The 19,513-nt window shown below is 34.0% G+C and overlaps 1 protein-coding gene across 1 annotated transcript in view; it reads right to left on the reverse strand.

Moving 5' to 3' along the window:
- Window positions 1–19,513, reverse strand: part of HCN1 (hyperpolarization activated cyclic nucleotide gated potassium channel 1) — a 369,296-nt gene that overhangs the window by 40,034 nt on the left and 309,749 nt on the right. The window contains exon 6 of the mRNA XM_024740359.1: window positions 10,979–11,219. Coding sequence (XP_024596127.1) covers window positions 10,979–11,219 — 241 coding nt within the window. The remainder of the gene's footprint in view (window positions 1–10,978; window positions 11,220–19,513) is intronic.

A 19,513-nucleotide genomic window follows, 5' to 3' on the forward strand; every position in this document is an offset into this window, starting at 1 on the left:
TTCCATTAACTGTTCATCAAAGCACAGGTCCACTAATAGCCATTTGAGGTCACCATAGTAAAAATATGAATGACACTAAAAGCACTGAACCCAAACAAAGTATTATTTTACAGAATTTCTTACTGAAGTGAGTTGGGTTGAATAAGTAGATATTTGACTAATAGGAATAAACTATAGAGGAAATATTTGTTAAATGGTTAAAATAAGGGATAACTTCATCAGTAATTTTATAAAGCTAAATTTAGAACTGATCATTTATGTCCTAAAAATTTAGAAGGAGGATGGAGAAAAAATATATTTTATATAGACTTACATTTTGGTATTTAAAATTACATTTAGCAATTGAAGACAATCTCTCTCCCCTTTTAAAATAAATCTCATCTTTCTTACACATCATGTATTATCAATACAATTTATCTAACATCTTTGATATTCTGTAATTCTCCTATTCAAACATATTATATGTGTTTCTTTTCTCTCCACCATTCCATCCCCAAATGTTTCCATTTAAAACTTTTAAAAAGAATTTAAATAAAAGATAACTCATGTACTATACAATGAATCCAGATGGAAAGTGTAATCTATTTTTAAAAAGCAATATTGAATCACTATATTAAAAATGCAATGGAATTTAACCAAAGCAGTATAGTCAGATTTACGTGTACTATAAATTGCAGTCATCAAACACGAAGAGTGGTTGAAAATAAATACACTAGTTTTCAAACTCAAGAAGCTAAAAGAAAAAAAGCAAAAACTAAAATGAAATGAAAGAATAGATTTAATACAGAAAAATATAGAAATTTCTGAAATAAAAAGCAAAAACTCTTTCTTTGAAAAAATAACAAATATTTAATATAAGTAATTCTGAAAAAAATTTTAAAAATAAAAAAGTACAATATTAGGACGAGAAAAGGTATAGAGATGCAGAGGAGGTTAAACAAATAAGAAGGGACTTCTGGTTTTAGTTTCAACATGATTGGAAGATATCACTCCCTTCTTTCTGACAAGAAAAAGCTGTACAAACCTAAAAGCAATGACTTATCCCGGACCCATCAGAGACTCTATCTGGAGAGACATGAATCTAGAGTGTCACAGCTGATCTGTTCACTGGAGCAGAAGCCAGTGGAGCCATAAAGTGGGGCAGTTACAAAAGATGTGACACATGCATAATTTAAATTCTATAAGGAGAAAAGAGACCAAAGCAGAATAAAATTTTGAAGTAACAATGGTTGAGAATTTTAAAAATTAATGACAAACACCAAATGCAGATTCAGGAAGCTCAGAGCAAAAAAAAAAAAGTACACTTAGGCTATCATATTCAAACTGCAAAAAACCAAAGAGAAAATTTTGAAAGAAGCCAGAGGAGGGAAAACATCTTACCTATGGAGGAACAAGGATAAAAATTACAGTGAACTTCTTGTAGGAAACCATACAAGGTAAACAGAACAAAATATTAAAATGTTGAACATAAAAACTCATCAATCTAGAATTCTATATTCAGCAAAATTATCCTTCAAAGTGAAGGAGAAAAAAATTTTCTCAGACACATAAAAACTAAGCTAATTCACTGTTAGCAGACCTGCACTGTAAGAAATGTTAAAAGATTTTCTTGAAGTGGGAGGAGATAATATAGATCAGAAACTTGGACCTAGAGAAAGAAAGTAAGGTTGAAGAAGGAATAAATGAAGGAAAAATAAAATATCTTATTGTTCTTTTCCTTAATTAATCTAAAATATAGTTGTTTGTTTAAAGTAATAATAGTAACAATAAATAAAATAAATTAAATGAAATTAATGAGAGCAATGCTCCAAGAGATAGGAGGGAAGAATTGCTAATACTTTAAGGTATCTGAATCACATGTGAAGTAGATAGATGGTTAAGATGGTGAATTTTATGTTTGAGTATTTTACCATACTCAAAAAAAAAAATTGAAAAAAAAGTAACTATCTATAAAAAGATATATAATGCTAATATTAACCAAAAGAAAGCTGGGGTAGTTATATTAGTTTCAGACAAAGCAGATTTCAGGACAAGGAATATGATCAGGAATAAGGCAGGGTATTACATAATGAAAAAGGGTCAATTTTCCAAGAAGATATAACAATCCTAAACATGTACGCACCCAACAATAGAATGTCAAAATACCTGAGGAAAAAATTGATAGAGCTGCAAGAGAAATAGACAAATTCCCTACTATAATTGGAGACATCAACACCCTTCTTTTACTAATTAGTAGATCAAGCTGCTGAAAATCAGCAAGGATATAGTTGGCCTGAGTGACACCATCAGTGAAACTGATCTAATTGACATTTATAGAATGCTCCATCCAATAACAGCAGAATATATATTCTCCTTAAGTTCACATGGAATATTCATCAACAAACAGAGCTATAAAATTTATAATTTAGCAAATATAAAATAATGGGAATCATACAAAATAAATTCTCAGGCCACAGTAGAATTAAACTAGAAATTAACAACAGCAAAATAGCTGGAAAATTCCCAAATGTTTAGAACACTTTAATAGAATATAGGTTAGGGAAAAAGTCTCAATAGAAATTAAACAAATATTTTAAACTAAAAAAAATTAAAATATGACATTGAATTTGTAGGAGACAGGAAGAGCAATGCTTAGAGAAAATTTTATAGCATATAGCATTAAATACATATATATTATGAAGAAAGATATTAAATCCATGATCTAAGCTTCCACCTTAGCAAAGTAGGGAAAGAAGAGCAATTTAAGCCTAAAGCAAAGAATAAGGAAATAACAACAATTAGAGCAGAAATCAATAAAATTGAAAAGAGAAAACAATTCAGAAAATCAATAAAAGCAAAATCTAGTTCTTTAAAAGGTTTTAAAATTTTTTCTAGGAAAGCTAGCTAAGAATAAAAGAGAACACACCAATTATCAACATCATAAATGAAAGAGTAATCATCGCTACTGGTCCTGGGAACATTAAAAAGGATAATTAAGGAATACTGAAAACAACTCTACTCCTATAATTTGATAATTCAGATGAAATGGAGCAATTCCTAGAAAGTACAAAGTAACAAAATTCACACAATGAGAAATAGATAACCTAAATAACCTTACATCTATTTTTAAAATTGAAAAAAATAATTAATAACCTTGCAGAAATTATATCACCAGATGCAGATGTTTTCACCAGTACATTCTACCAAATATTTAAGGAAGCAATGATACCAATTCTCCATGACCTTTTCCAGAAAATAGTAGCAGAGGGAACACTTCCTATCCCATTCTCTTAGAAGAGAATTATCCTAAAGCAAAAATCCATAAAAATACATTACAGGAAAGAAAAAGTACACAGCACTATCTCTCAGGAACACAGACATAAAAACTGTGATCAAAAATTTAGAAAATTTAATCCAATTATTTTTGCCTACTTTAATACATTTTTATACATTAAAATTATTTCAGGTGTGCAAGGCTAGGGCAATATTCAAAATCAAATTCAAATAATGTAACACACCACATCAATAGGCTAAAAAAGAAAAACCATATGATATCAGAAATGACACAGAAAAAAATGATAAATATATAAAATCCATTCATGACTAAAAAAAGAAAGCTCTCAGAAAAGTAGGGGAGAACTTCCTCAATTTGAAAAGGAATAGCTATAGAAAAAAACAACACTTTCAAATAGCATCATACCTAATAGTAAGAAAGTAGATGCCTTACTCCAAAATCAAGGGGAAAAAATTCTCTAGGAAGACTAAGGATCAGGGAAAAAGTCTTCTCTATTTCCACTCCAGTATAACGTAGTACTGGAAGTCCTCTCCAGTAAAATAAGAAAATAAAATAAAAGGTATATAGATTGGAAATAAAGAAATAAAACTCCATTTGTAGATGACATGATTGTAAATGAAGAAAATTTCAAATAATTGACCTAAAAAACTTCTATAACTAAAAGCAAGTAAGGAAAGTCACTGCATAAAAAGTTAATATACAACTAAATTTCCTATATTACAGTGATTAACTATTGAAATAAAAAAAATTTCAAAACGAATACCATACTGTATGATTCTAATTATATGACATTTTGGACAAGAAAAAACTCGAGATAGTAAACAGATGAGTGGTTGCCATGAGTTTGGTACTAGGGGAAGGTTGAATAGCTAATAAATAGGTGATTTTTTGAGGGTGAGAAAACTATTCTGTATGATATTGTAATGGTGAATACAAGACAGTAAGAGTTTTTCAAAACCTGTAAAACTTTACAACACGAAAAAGTAAATCTGATAGTATGGAAATTAAAAAAGAAATAATTTAGGTAGTCATGGTTCTCAGGAACTATACATCTATACTAGAACTGAATAATTAAGTAAATGGATGGTGGATTGTGGGAACCTGATTTCTTAATTCTGAGGGGTGTACTACAGATAAACAAGGAAAGGAGGCTAGAATAATCTATGTGGTAATGGATTGGAGTTGGAAATATCAGTATGAACTCATATTTAGCTTAACTTAGATCAGATGACTACACATAGAAATATATATATATATACACACACGATATATATATATATATATATATATACACACACACATGATAGATAGATAGATAGATGGTAGTATGTACGTATGTATCACTTTGATTTGTCAGCTGAGAGAACCTGGAAGTAATAATTATAACTCGGTAGTAATGAGTGCACCTAGTGTCCAGATCATGGTTTCTAAAACCATTCTCCAATGAAAGGAACCAAGGAACCAAGCCATTGGAAAAATGGCTGATTCTAAGACTGAGTAAGGAAATATATAAGATGAGCCTGGAACATCATCTAGTGCTAGAAACTAAGATAAATCTCAAACCAAAACAAACAAAAAACCCAAATCCATAATAATGGGGTATTTCAGAGGGACACAGGGGCCAATAGAAAGAGGTCCAAATGGCCAAAGCTGAAATAATTTGAGCAAAACAATTAATAAAGTAGTATTGGATTATAACCCAAATTATAAAATAAATATCCTGGTGTTCATACTGATATAAAAAAAAGGGTGAATAGGGGCTTCCCTAGTGACGCAGTGGTTGAGAGTCCGCCTGCCGATGCAGGGGACGCGGGTTCGTGCCCCGGTCTGGGAGGATCCCACATGCCGTGGAGCGGCTGGGCCCGTGAGCCATGGTCGCTGAGCCTGCGCATCCGGAGCCTGTGCTCCGCAACCGGAGAGGCCACGGCAGTGAGAGGCCCGCGTACCGCAAAAAAAAAAAACACACAAAAAACAAAAAGGGTGAATAAATAAATAAATGCAAGAGAGTAAATAAATTGCCTGTTTAGAAAAATTTCAAATAATTTATGTACATACTCTGCCCTTTTGGAGCATTGCTCCTCAATTCTTAGTCATGAACTGTGCAGACTGGCTACTTTCCAAACAGCAGAGTACGGAACGGGAGGGGAAAACAAGAGTAACTTTACAGTGGAGAAGTCTGACAAACACTACCTCAATCTAGGTGATCAAGGTTAACATCAATAGTGGAAAGACATATTGATAGTATATACCATGGATATAATGTGAAGCGAAAGACACTTTATGTCTATGCTCTTGCTCATAGACAAGATCAAACTTACCCCAATCTAATCATGAGAAAATCACCTGGCAAATCCCATATGAGGAACGTTCTATAAGATAACTTACCAGGGCTCCTCAAAACTGTCGAGTTCATCAAAACCAAATAAAATCTTAGTAATTTTAAAAACTGAGAGCAAGCTAGAGGACATTACTACTAAATGTAACGAGGAATTGTAGATGGGATACTGACAGAAAAAAGACATTGAGTAAAAGCCAAGAAAATTTGAATAAAGTGTATGCTTTATTAAGTATTTCTTAATAATACTGTATCAACATTGGTTCATTAATTGTGATAAATGTATTATAGTCATGGAAAATAATAATAGGGAAACTGGGTATTGGATAAATAGGAATTCTCTGTATAATCTTTGCAATAATTTTGTAAATCTAAAATTTTTCTAAAATTAAAAATTAGGTCTGTTGAAAATAAAAATTATATGTATAAACATATAATTTGAAAATTATTTGGAATCTTCTGGGAATTTTTGTTTTTTTACATGCTGATGTTTGGATCTCAACTTTACTCAATTCCATCAGAACTCTAGGGTGCAATTTTGGCTCAGGCATCAGGTTTTTTTTTTTTTTTTTTTTTTTTTTTTTTTTTTACTCTCGTTTGTGGCCTCTCCCGTTGCGTAGCACAGGCTCCGGATGCGCAGGCTCAGCGGCCATGGCTCACGGGCCCAGCTGCTCTGCGGCACGTGGGATCTTCCCGGACCGGGTCACGAACCCATGTCCCCTGCATCGGCAGGCAGACTCTCAACCACTGCGCCACCAGGGAAGCCCAGGCATCAGGTTTTTTAAAAGCTTTTCAGTGTTATGAACAATGGATTTAGATGAACTGAACAATTACTCATAAAGAAATAGAAAACCTGATAATTCTGATGCCTATAGACAACAGGATCAGACAGAAGTGGTTTTACTTGTGAAACCTAATAAACCTTCACATAACAGGTAATGCCTAGATTATTTCAACTTCCTTAAAAAAGAGAATATATTTCCTCTAAGATCAGGAACAACATATTATTTAACATAGTTTTGGAAGTCCTAGCCTCGGCAATCAGAGAAGAAAAAGAAATAAAAGGAATACAAATTGGAAAAGAAGAAGTAAAACTGTCACTGTTTGCAGATGACATGATACTATACACAGAGAATCCTAAAGATACCACCAGAAAACTACTAGAGCTAATCAATGAATCTGGTAAAGTTGCAGGATACAAAATTAATGCACAAAAATCTCTTGCATTCCTATACACTAAAGATGAAAAATCTGAATGAGAAATTAAGGTAACACTCCCATTTACCATTGCAACAAAAAGAATAAAATACCTAGGAAAAAACCTACTTAGGGAGACAAAAGACCTGTATGCAGAAAACTATAAGACACTGATGAAAGAAATTAAAGATGATACAAACAGATGGAGAGATATACCATGTTCTTCGTTTGGAAGAATCAATATTGTGAAAATGACTATACTACCCAAAGCAGTCTACAGATTCAATGCAATCCCTATCAAATTACCAATGACATTTTTTACAGAACTAGAACATTTTTTTTAAAGTTTTCTTGCTCTCTCTTAGAAGTGAGGAAAACCTTACATCTAAAGTCATCTAGCTAGGGGATCACAAAAATAACCACTATAACAAGAACATTACAGACCAATCTCACTTATAGATAGAAATGCTACAATGTGTTAAAGAAAGAATACATTATGACAAAGCAGTTTTTAATCCCCCAAATGATCTTATGGTTCAACACAAGGACATTCACTAATGAAACTGACCTTACTAATAGTTTAATCCATATAAATCCAGAGAAGCACATGTTCCAGTCTTTGTCATATTAGCAAATATAATTGTCTAGTAATTAAAGCTCCTTTGAATTCAAAAAACACATGTCAAATGTAGAAATATATTCTTAATGCATAATAACAACTTTCAGAAATTCCTTTCTAAACTTTCATGTATTTGTCACACCTCCATTAATTGCCTCAAAAACCTTTTCCCCAAAACTACCTTCCCACAAAGCTGGACTATACTTTTATTTCTTACTATCAGCTTTTATTTATTTCCATCAGCTTTCAATTTCTCTTTTTTTCTTCGTTCAAACACTAATTCTCTGTGCTTTCTAAAGTAGACTTTTTAAAGTTCTTAGCTTTTCCTAATTTTCTCTTTTTTTTCTTAGCATAATCTGCACAAAAGTGTAATAGGCTGATGAGGCAACGCAGGATCATGACAAAGAAGAAGAGGAAAGATGAAAACTTCAAAATTATTCTTAGTAAATGAGGAGAAAGTCAAAGAAGCTAATTATTTTGAGCTGATATGTTTACTCAGCTGCAATAGATTAATGGATAAGAACCTTATGGTCATTTTGATAAATTCCAAAAAAGCATTTGATAAAATTAAAACCTTTCCCAATAAATTTTTTTCAGCTGTTACTGAAGAAATCTTCTTAAACTCAATGTGTTATTGTTGTTGCTATTATTATTTTAAAATCAAAATGAATTTATTGCTTGGTTCCCAATTCCTATTAATTTGATTTGAATACTTTCTATCATTATCAATTTTTAGGGGATCAGATATACTGGTTGTTTATTCTCCAATGAACAAACAAATAAGATATTATCTCTAGCCTGGATTTCTTGAATCAGACTCTCTGATGGGTGAACAGCTTCTCTGGTGGTTCTGATGCACACATCGTTTGCCATCTAATATCAGAAGGAAATAGGTAACTAACTACAGTGTTAATTTCAATATGAGACCGACTGAGACCAGGACCCTGGAAAGCTGTGAGAAGCTATGGAGACACAGGGCTGGGAGCCATTAATTCTGACTGAGAAGCCTTCTACAGGCATACTATAAAGTCTGTGAAGAATGAATACAAAGTAATAAGAACCATTTCTTCTCACTCATGAGAAGAAAAAGAGTTTCACTTGAATTTCTCTTGTAGGATAAACCTGCAACTATTTGAAGGCAGATTTCCTGCCTTTTTTCTAAAGAAAACATTTCAGTTTCTGGCTATTGAGTAATAAATAGTTAACTATTAAGCTTGCCAATGCCTGGCACTGTGGTATTAATCACTGTCTTTCATGTTATAACAGAACTGGCACTAAGAAACATGAATAGTTGTTCGCCATCACTTCTTCTAACTTGTTCTAACAAGTTAAAATAGTAATAAAGATGTAGTGAAACTAAATAGAATAGGGAAAACATTTTTACAATTTTGCAGTGTACAAAACCCAGTTAAGAAACACAAACTCTCTAATGCCTTAACACAAAGGAGAGAGATTCAGATGAAATCAGCGATAATGAAAACCAGAATGATGAAAGAAAAATTAGAAAGTTAAAAAAGTAGTAACAGTTATGGAGAAAATAGTTACAGCATATCAAAAATACATTAGGGATGTTTAGGTAAATTGGTTTTAAAAAGACAAACAACACATTAGAAAAATATGCAAAAATAGAAACAGAAAAATAAAATACAAATGATCCATATCTATGAAGAAATGCCTCAACATCACCATTAATAGTGGAAGTGCAAACTAAATATTAAGGGGATGCCAATTTGACTTATTAAGAGGATAAAAGTAAAAGATCAATGGGCAAAGCCATGGAGAAATGGGCAGTCTCATCAAAGAAATAATTTGATATTTATTTCAATTTGAACATATGCATAGTCTTTGACCCAGTAATTCAACTCATAGGCAAGTTTTGTACATTTGCACAAATATAAATATATATCTTATTATAGTAAAACGTTGGAAACAATTCAAATTGTCAGAATTTTTAGCAAGGCAAATTGCCACTTGTGATGGTTAATTTTATGTGTCAACTTGACCGGCCATGGGGTGCCCAGAAAAATATTATTTGGAGTTTGTCTGTGAGGGTATTCCTAGGTAAGATTGGTATTTGAATCAGTGGACTCAGTAAAGTAGACTGGCCTCTCCAGGGTATGCAACCTCCAAATCCACCGGGGGTCTGAATAGAAAAAAAAGGAGGAAGGAGAAATATTTTTTTCCTGTCTCACTACTTGAGCTAACGTCTCATCTCATCTTCTGCCCTCAGATTGGATTTACACGGTTGGTTCTCAGGCTTTTGGAATCAGACTGAATTAAACGACCAGTTTTCCTGTTCTTCAGTTTCAGATGGCAGATCATAACATTTGTCAACCTCCATATTCACGAGTCAATTTCTCACAATAAATCTCCTTTTGTGTATATATATCCTGTTGGTTTTGTTTCTCTAGAGAACACTGACTAATACATCACTCAACTAGAAGCTACATTTCCCAGCCTTCCTTATACTTCGAGGTACGTTTGTAACTAAATTCTGGCCAATCAGATGTGAATAGCAGTGATGTTGGCCATTCTGGGCACACATCTAAAGAGAAATTGCTCACTCTTCCCTTCCTCTGTCCCCTCCTCCCCATACTGTGGTCCATACTATGGAGAGAAACCAATTCCTCTCGTATAAATGAGGAAAACACTCTAGAGGATGGCAGACCAGCAAAATAAATGAAATCTGGGTACCTAAAAACTGTCTTGGGGAGAGCCATCTAACCCTCCTGGGACTTTTGTGTGAGAGAAAAATATGCTTTCGATCTGTTTAAGCCACTGTTATTTGGTTCCAGTTTAAGAGGATGAAAGGATACTCTAACTAATACAGTAGTAAATGCACATGCACTGAATGTGTGACACTGAAATGTGAAAACATACCACTTTTCAGTGAAAAACTGTTGCTTGCCATATCAGTAAACAAAGGATTTGCAGCCATCGAGTCATCACATTACAGCCGCTTACATTACGGTGAGCTCTGAGGGAACTCAGGATAGAAGAAGGATGCCTGCCACCTAGCAGTCAACTGCTGCAGCCACCCCAGATGGTGCACCCTGAGGAGACTCAGGATGAGAAAGCACAGGATACTGGCTCCAGATAGCTGAGGTGCACATCAAGGGAATAATTTCAGTAAGCCCAGACTCGTGCATTTTTCCATACATAGAAAAGCACTAAATTCCTTAACTTGAGATATCTGGTTTTCTTTAATTAACAGTAATCTTTCAATGTTCCTACTACCTGGTCTTTGTTACAAAACTCCTATATATACTGGCTTCTCCCTTACTTCTTTGGAACAGTCTCTCAGAGCTAACTGAGATGCTGTGTCCTGGACTTAAGTGCTCAGTTTTGTCTGCCAAATAAAACATAATTCTCAACTTTTAGGTTGTGCATTTTTTTTCAGTTGACACGCTATAGACACTTTTATCAGAATTCAAATACAAGTCCATATTCAAACCCCAAAAATCAACATTCTGACATCTCCAAAATTCTGATAAAGATAAATATTGTGAGCAAATTTGACTTCATCTCAGTTATATTTTCTTTTTTTACTAACCTCCAAAGTAAGAGCCATCTGTCAGCTTCATTTCTTTACTGGATTTTGTGATGACACCAGCAACACCATGTTGAATGAAATACATTTTTTTACCCACAGCTCCTTCTCGTATGATATAATCTCCAGGTTGAAACACCTCAAATCTCAACTTGCTCAGCATGGCAGTCACAAAATTAGGATCCGCATTAGCAAAAAGAGGCATTGTAGCCACTAGTTTTCGGCAGTTGAAGTTGACTATCTCCTAAAGATGGCAAGAGTAGACAAATATTAAGAGAGAGATTAATCATATCAGGAAGAAAAACGTGCTGAAATTAAAATCTATACATAGCATAACACTGCAATTTAAATTAAGAACCAACAACACATAAATTCTAATAATCTATGTATCTCTTCAAAACCAGGGATCATGTTTTATTATTGTGTTGAAATGTTGTATTCCCAGCACATAGAGTAGTATAGGCATATATTAGACATCAATAAATATGAATTAAATATATACAAGTTTACCTTTTATAACTTCCCATTCATTTATTATTTTTTATATAAAATTAGAACGAAAATGTGGAAGAGTTTTAGTCTCCCTTTTATCTGTTTTTATGAAGAAAAGAAGCCACATCACTTCCTATTAGCCACGATGTTACCGCTTCTGTGGTCCATTGTGTTGAACAATCTAATTTGTACCTACTGACTAGAGTTCTGAAACCAGGGCCCAGCTGCCAACAAAATGCCAACAGTATTTTGATGTTTTTCCTTAATGTCATTCACGTTAAAGCAAGGAGACTTGAGTTGTTCACATTACACAAAAGACACTCTAACTATAATCTCTAATTATAAATTCAATCTGTTTCTGGGTTAGATCAGAAAATTACTCTTTCCAAACCTCCTGGGTTTCCACTGGAAGTTTTGGACTGGACAGAGGCCATATTTTCCTTTTCCTAGATTGTTTGTTTGTTTTATTTCTGGGATCAGGCCAATTCTAAATTAGGAGATTTATATGTTTGATTTCATTCTGTGGATTCTAGTCCAGATTAGACATAGTGCTATCACTATGAACCAAAACAGGGATATGGGACCAACCAATTTTAATCCTGAAAGTTAGATATAGAACAGAATAAACAATGGGAATCTAAATTTTACCACAGTGCCATTTCTCAGAAATATCTTCTCCAATGAGCCCCCAAAAGAACAGGGTTGGACCTGAATTTGTAAACTTGCTTAAGAGACACAGAAAATGAAGTTATCTCTGCTAAGAGGGGAAAAGGGCAAAAAAGATTCAGAGGTATTAAAAGAGTCTGATATCTGAATTCCTGCTTTGGTAATAGAAACTTCTAGATTCCAAGACTGGGAAAGAAAGTTTCCTCAATCTTCTTCATAAAATAATCTGATATTATTCTAGGAGAGTTAAAAATTTTCCAGCTGATGCAGAGGGCACAGAATTTTGGGTCCAACATGGAAAAGAAGGTGTTTCATCCTCAACAATATGTTGTGAGTACAGCAGAGCAGAGAAGTATCTCTAAGAGTGGAGTTTCATGGAGACTGGTAAAATATTTAAAAATCAGCAGCTATAGGGCTTCCCTGGTGGTGCAGTGGTTGGGAGTCCGCTTGCCAATGCAGGGGACGCGGGTTCGTGCCCCGGTCCGGGAAGATCCCACATGCAGCGGAGCGGCTGGGCCCGTGAGTCATGGCCGCTGGGCCTGCGCGTCCGGAGCCTGTGCTCTGCAACGGGAGAGGCCACAGCAGTGAGAGGCCCACACACAGCAAAAAAAAAAAAAAATCAGCAGCTATAACCAGCAAGTGAACATAACAACAAAAAGAAGAGAAGGATATAACATATGGTACCTCGTGCAGCATCATCCAAGCCCTACAACGCACAGTTGACCCGATGGGTAGCTATATCTAGGGCAATTTGTGGTCAATTTTAACTGGTGCTGAAGAGCTGTGGTGGGAGTGGGGGACTACAGTAAGTGCTCAATAAATATGCATACATGTATGAGTAGACCGAAGGAAGGAAAAAAGAAGAAAAGAAGCAAGGAAGGGGGCAAAAAGGGAAAGAAGGAAGATGGAATTTTGGCATTGGAAAAAAAGTGTTCACAAAGCCTAGTTTATATTCCTGTTGGGAAGTGGCTATTTAAAACTCTTAGAATGCTCTCTCAAGCCAATAGCTTGAGAAACAAGTCTTACATGTAATATAAAAATGTGTTTTTTACTATTCAGAATACTTCCATATAAAAACCACACGAGGGCTTCCCTGGTGGCGCAGTGGTTGAGAGTCCGCCTGCCGATGCAGGGGACACGGGTTCGTGCCCCGGTCTGGTAAGATCCCACATGCCGCGGAGCGGCTGGGCCAGTGAGCCATGGCCGCTGAGCCTGCGCGTCCGGAGCCTGTGCTCCGCAATGGGAGAGGCCACAAACACTGAGAGGCCCGCATACCACAAACAAAACAAAACAAAACAAACAAACAAACCAAAATAAACCACATGAAGATAAAAGGTGAACCATTCAAGGTACCCAAGGTAAGCACATGAGTTAAAAGAAGACAGAAATATGTCATTAAAATGATCAGATTTGTTTTTTCAAAGTTAATGATTTCATGTGTAAAATGACATAGAAGGATCCTGTGTAGGAAATTGAAAATAAATCATGTTGCAGAGAAAATAAGAGTTTTCAAACAAAAATAATAAAATAATCTTTTCATCTATGTTTTTTGATTTGAACTATACAAATTTTTCTCTTCATTGTTCTCTTACCTTTTATTTTAGAAAATAATTCTACAAACAATTAAACTGTCTTTATTTATATGAACAATTCTTTTTCTATGATGCATCACATACCCAGGTGCACCTTGGAACTGCCTTGATTATATCACTGCGAAGATAATTTCGTATTATTGTTAACTTGAAGGAATCCATTCATTTTTTTTGTCTTTGTGGAACTTTTACCTCCATGTGAATACTTTCTGATTTAAACTGTAAATTCTAACAAATATTTGACAGAAAAAGATGTGATGGGACAGAGAGTTATTTGCATTTAAAGGCTCTCCCTTATCCCATGAAATCTGCTCGCTTTGAGGGTGTATAGTTTAATGGAAACAATCAAGTGAGCCTCGAAGTTAAGCAAAACTTTTAAAGGCTCTTCTCCATCAATCACATTTCTTTATAGCACATTTTCTTAGGGAGAACATATTTAGTTAAGTTATTAATATCTCTCTATTAGTAAAACAAGACTTTTAAAGCTCTTCCTCCATCAATCCCAGGTCCTTATAGCACACTGACTTAAATAAAACACACAGTTAAGTTATTAATATCTCTACTCTCCATCCAGATTCTTTATGGCGGTTGTTACAATGAGCTTTTTTAGTGATACGTCTGGCCTGAGTTAGGAGTATTGTCCATATGAAATAAATTGAGGAATGTTCACTCCCTAAGGGAATCAGACACGTGACCATGACCTTAATAATAAAGTACTCCCAATTACCAGGTTTACTTCATAACTTAAAAATAGACAGTTATTTCTCTCCTGAAGCATCTTATCATACCAGAAAGTATGGCAGTGTTAGAAAACAAATAAGCAAACAAGCAAAAACACTAACAAAAAACCCTCACAATGAAAAGGATATTTCAAAGACGCCAACTGAAAGAGCTACCCGACTAGTGCTGTAACAATTGGAGTAACAAAACAAGTAACTTAATATTGGCTTAACCCCAAAGCATAAGATAAATATGAGGCTATACTTATATAAATAAAAGATTGAGTAAATTAAAAAGTAAGGGAAAACAGATAAATCTCCTATCCAAATTCCAAATAAATCAACTTTTACCTATTAAAAACAGCATAATACAACAATAAAACAACAACAAAGAAGAACCCTGCGTTTGATCTTACTCTGACATAGTGTCAGTTTATTTAAGATGCGAAATTCTTTTTCAGTAGTCCTTCCCATTATTTTGCTAAAGTACGACAGGATTATTCACATTCATTGTTTGGTCACAGTGCAGAGAGTATCTTTGTAAACTATAACATACATATAGTAAAGTACACAAAATTTAAACATACACAGATCCTTTGTGCATTTTTCATATATGTGAACCTATATAACCTCCCGGCTCCACATACAGAACAGATTTCGAAAGGCTTCCTTTTTTCCTTTCCAATCAAGCCCAGAGGTTCTAGCTCTTCTGCCTTCTATCACTATAAGCAGTTTTACTTGTACTTGAAATTCCCATAAATGGCACCACACACTGCAGAGTCTTTTGAGCCTTTCTTCTTTTGCTCATCATTATGTCAGTATGATTCATCCATGTTGTTGTGTGGTGGTAGTTCTTTCTTTTTATATTTCAGGCTGTATTTCATTTTAGGACTATACCACAGTTTATTTCTCCATTCTACTCTTCTTGACATTTGGGTTGTTTCCAGTTTTAGGCTAATAAAATAAGCCTGTTAGGAAAATTCTTGAAGTGCCTTATGCACCGATTTCTCTTGCATATTTACCTTATGTTGGAATTGCTGGGTAATAGGATAAGCATATATTTAACTTTGGTATATACTGCCAAAATTTTTCTAAAATAATTGTATTATTTTTCTCATATACCAGCAGTATATAAAGTTCCAATTGTCCTACATCCTTGGAAAATTTTGATGCTACCACTCTTTTTTTAATTTTAGCCATAGTAGATATGTAGAGATACCTTACTTAAACTTTTTTTCTCATTGTGGTTTTATTTTACATTCCCCCAATGATTAACGTTGTTATGTACATTTTCATAGGCTTATTGGTCAGACGAGTATCCTGTTTGGTGAAGTGTCCAGTCAATAGTTTTCCCTGCTTTTTCTATTTGAAGGAGTCCTTTTTATATTCTTGACATGAGCTCTTTGTTGGGATATGCATTGCAAATATATTCTCCTCATCTGTGGCTTGCCTTTTTGCTCTCAATGGTATTTTTATTGTTATTGTTTTGCTGGTAATTTGATTTCTAGTTTGTTTAACTTTATGACAATAAGAAAAAAACGGGATTTGATATATTTAACTTGCTTCAAGAAGGATTTGTTTTAACCATAAATCTGTGCTTTGGAATCATGCATATTCTGAAACCCTGGGAAACTTTAAGCAACATCTTCTTTGTTATTAAAAGGAATAGCAATATTTTAACGTTCCTTCCAGCACTACAATTCTTTATTGATAACTTAAGTTTCATTGTGGAAAGTTCCACTTTGTGAAACATTTAGTTCTCCTCCGTTTTACATTATTTTATTCCACACAGTATAGTTCTAAAAAGTTTTAAGCGTGGTCACTATAAATATAATTATCATCATTACAATAATGAATCATAATCTTAACAAAACAGCACTGCTGTTACATTGCTAAATTCCTACACCCAACACACTCTGTATTTTTAGACTCTGCGGAGCACACAAGCACTTCCTTCTAAGAACTTAAATCACACAGACATTCAAATGGCATCCAATGTTCAGACTTCCATGTTAACTTCAGAAACAAGCAAACACATATGGTCAAATCTGTATCAAATGACACTTTATGACCTAGAACATCTTATAAAACGGTGCTGCTGGTGTTGTCCTAGTTTTTTTTCAGTTCTGTAGCCTGGAGTAGTTAGAATCAAAACAGAGTCACTGGATATGCTAGGGATTTCTTTAAGGCAGAAATAATTTTAAGAATGAACACGATAAAAAGGAGACAATATTTATTGAATTCTTGTTGGTTCCAGGTATTGCTTTAAATAAAGCTCTACAAGTATTAATTTATTTTATCCTCACAAAAGTCTATGCCTTAGGTATTATTACTACCCCACTGTATGGAAGATATTGAGTTATATGCCAAAGACCACACACTTGCAAGAAGAGCTATGGTTTGTTGGCCCAGCTCCCTAACGTAGGGTTTTGACGGATTCTAAGAAGTCATCTTAACTTCGCACATATCTAAAATCGCTACAAACCCGAAGATTCTGATGTTAACCATAAATTTGTTCTTTCAAACTTTACACATTTTCAGAACCTGACATGTGAGGTGGCAAACTGATAGCTACACACTTGGCTGTTTTTATTTCCCCACAGCAATTATTTTTAGAGATCTGAATATTACGGTCTTTACATTGGCATCCATGTTCCAGGTTGCCACAGTTTTTAAAACGTGCTACTTCATACAATTAGGCTATCTGACTGGCTTCATAAATCAGTAGAATCTGAGATCTTTGAACTATAAAGCAAGGGAATGCAAGAAGAGAAAGAGAGACCAGTATTTGATGTTGTTGTTTGTGTGGGTATGTCTTATGTTACGGGGACAGGGTCAATGTGTGCCCTTTACTTCTCCCTTTTAAGAAATGTTTCTTCAATGATATCTCTGCTTCTCCCTGCATAGCCCCCAAAGAACATTGTCATTTAATTTGACAAGTTAAAGATGGGATGTGGAAGGAAAAAGAAAGGGAACAAGATTTAGTGAGCACCCATTTTAAGCAAGTACTTTACATATTATGTTTCACTTATTCCTGGAGGAGAACAACCAAAGAATAAACTTGAATTTGGTTTTATTTCTCCACGTATACAAAAGAACGAAGATAATGGAGCTTAGAGAGAGGAAATACATTGCCCAAGCCTCAGAGCTTGAATACATCTAGAGAAACTCATCATTCTATTTGACTTCCAAACCATTGCTCATTCAACCCTACCATGGGACCTCCCTATTACCTGGATCAAAGTCACAAAAGTTTAGCACTAAAATTAACCTATGCCCTTATGTTTTGCAATTTCTTGTGCTTTGGAATGAAAATAAAGTCACTTTTATTATTTCATAAATTTTTAAATCTAGAACTTTCCCCATTTCAGACAAATATCTATTTACCTTTTTGCTTCAATACATTTCTAAGAATATTTACATTTTTCACTAGTTGGAATGCCACATTTTATGCAGTGTACATATTTTCAGGGCAGATTATTACATGGTAATATATTTACTGTTATGGAATTTTTCAAAAACACAAAATTCTAGTTAAAAAGTATATAAAAATGATCTCGTTTGTGTTTATTATATGAGACCCAATTGTTATGAAAATACATCTGCTTGAAAAATAGTCAAAAATTATTTTGAAAACTTTTATTTTGAAAACTAAAAACTAATTAGTTTCAAAACAACTAATTATTTTGAAAACTAAACTAAACTATGTACTAATTTACTTTTATCTTCAATTATCAACATTCATTTATATGTCTGGTAAATAAGAAGCATTTCCTCTGTACCAGAAATTAGGTAAAGATGTAACTATGGAAGAAAACAAGTGATATCTTGAAGCATGACTAAATGATTTGGAGTGATATTGATAAATAAATGGAGCTTTCACAGGATTTTCAAAGGAGCCATTATCAGCAAGAGGGTAAGTACCGCTGGTCTAAATGTAGTACAATGACTGTGATGATGCTGATAGCTAATATTTATTGAACGCTTTGTGTTTTTGCCTTTAATTATAACAACAACCCAATGAAACAGCTATACTATTAACCCAGCAGTATAGACGAGCCAAAGCTGTTTCAAAGAGGTTGTCATGTCACAAAAATCACAGAGCAGGTAGGAAGTGAGCCCAGTACTTAAAAGTATATAGTCTGTTCCTAGAATGACATTGTTTAACATGGTAGCCATTTGCCACATGGAGTTATTGACCACTAGTAAACCTTTAATTGATTTAATTTTAACCATTTAGGTTTAAAGTTAAAAGCTGATAACTTGGTTATTAGAAAATGTTAAATTGTTTGGAAAAACTTGCATAGGTGAATATGCTTTTCAACTGTAAATTTTATGAAATCTATATACACATCAAGCAGTTCTAAAAAAAATTAACATTCCAGTCTAAATGTTCTGTCAGAATAGCCTTCGTCAAAAAGTCTACAGATAATAAATAATGCAGAGGGTGTGGAGAAAAAGGAACCCTCCTACACCGTTGGTGGGAATGTATTGGTACAGCCACTATGGAGAACAGTATGAAGGTTCCTTAAAAAACTAAAAATGGAGCTACCATATGATCCAGCAATCCCACTCCTGGGCATATATCTGGAGAAAACTATAATTCGAAAAGATACATGCACCTCAGTGTTCATTGCAGCACTATTTTACAATAGACAAGATATGGAAGCAACCAAGATGTCCATTGACAGATTAACTGATAAAGAAGATGTGGTGTACACACACACACACACACACACACACACACACACACACACACATACACAATGAAATGGGAAAGGGAGGGGAAGGAATAAATTAGGAGTTTGGGATTAACACGACACATTACTGTATATAAAATAGATAATCAACGAGCTCCTACTGTATAGCACAGGTAACTATACTCAGTATTATGTAGTAATCTATAAGGGAAAAGAATCTGAAAAAGAATATATACATCTTTATATTTATATATGTATAACTGAACAACTGTGCTGTACATCTGAAATGAACACAACATTGTAAAGTAACTATACTTCAATTAAAAAATACACCAGATTCTGAAGACTTAATATAAAAAATGAATGTAA

Source organism: Neophocaena asiaeorientalis, unplaced genomic scaffold (assembly GCF_003031525.2).
Source record: "Neophocaena asiaeorientalis asiaeorientalis breed wild unplaced genomic scaffold, Neophocaena_asiaeorientalis_V1.1 scaffold57, whole genome shotgun sequence".
NCBI classification, from domain to species: Eukaryota; Metazoa; Chordata; class Mammalia; order Artiodactyla; family Phocoenidae; genus Neophocaena; species Neophocaena asiaeorientalis.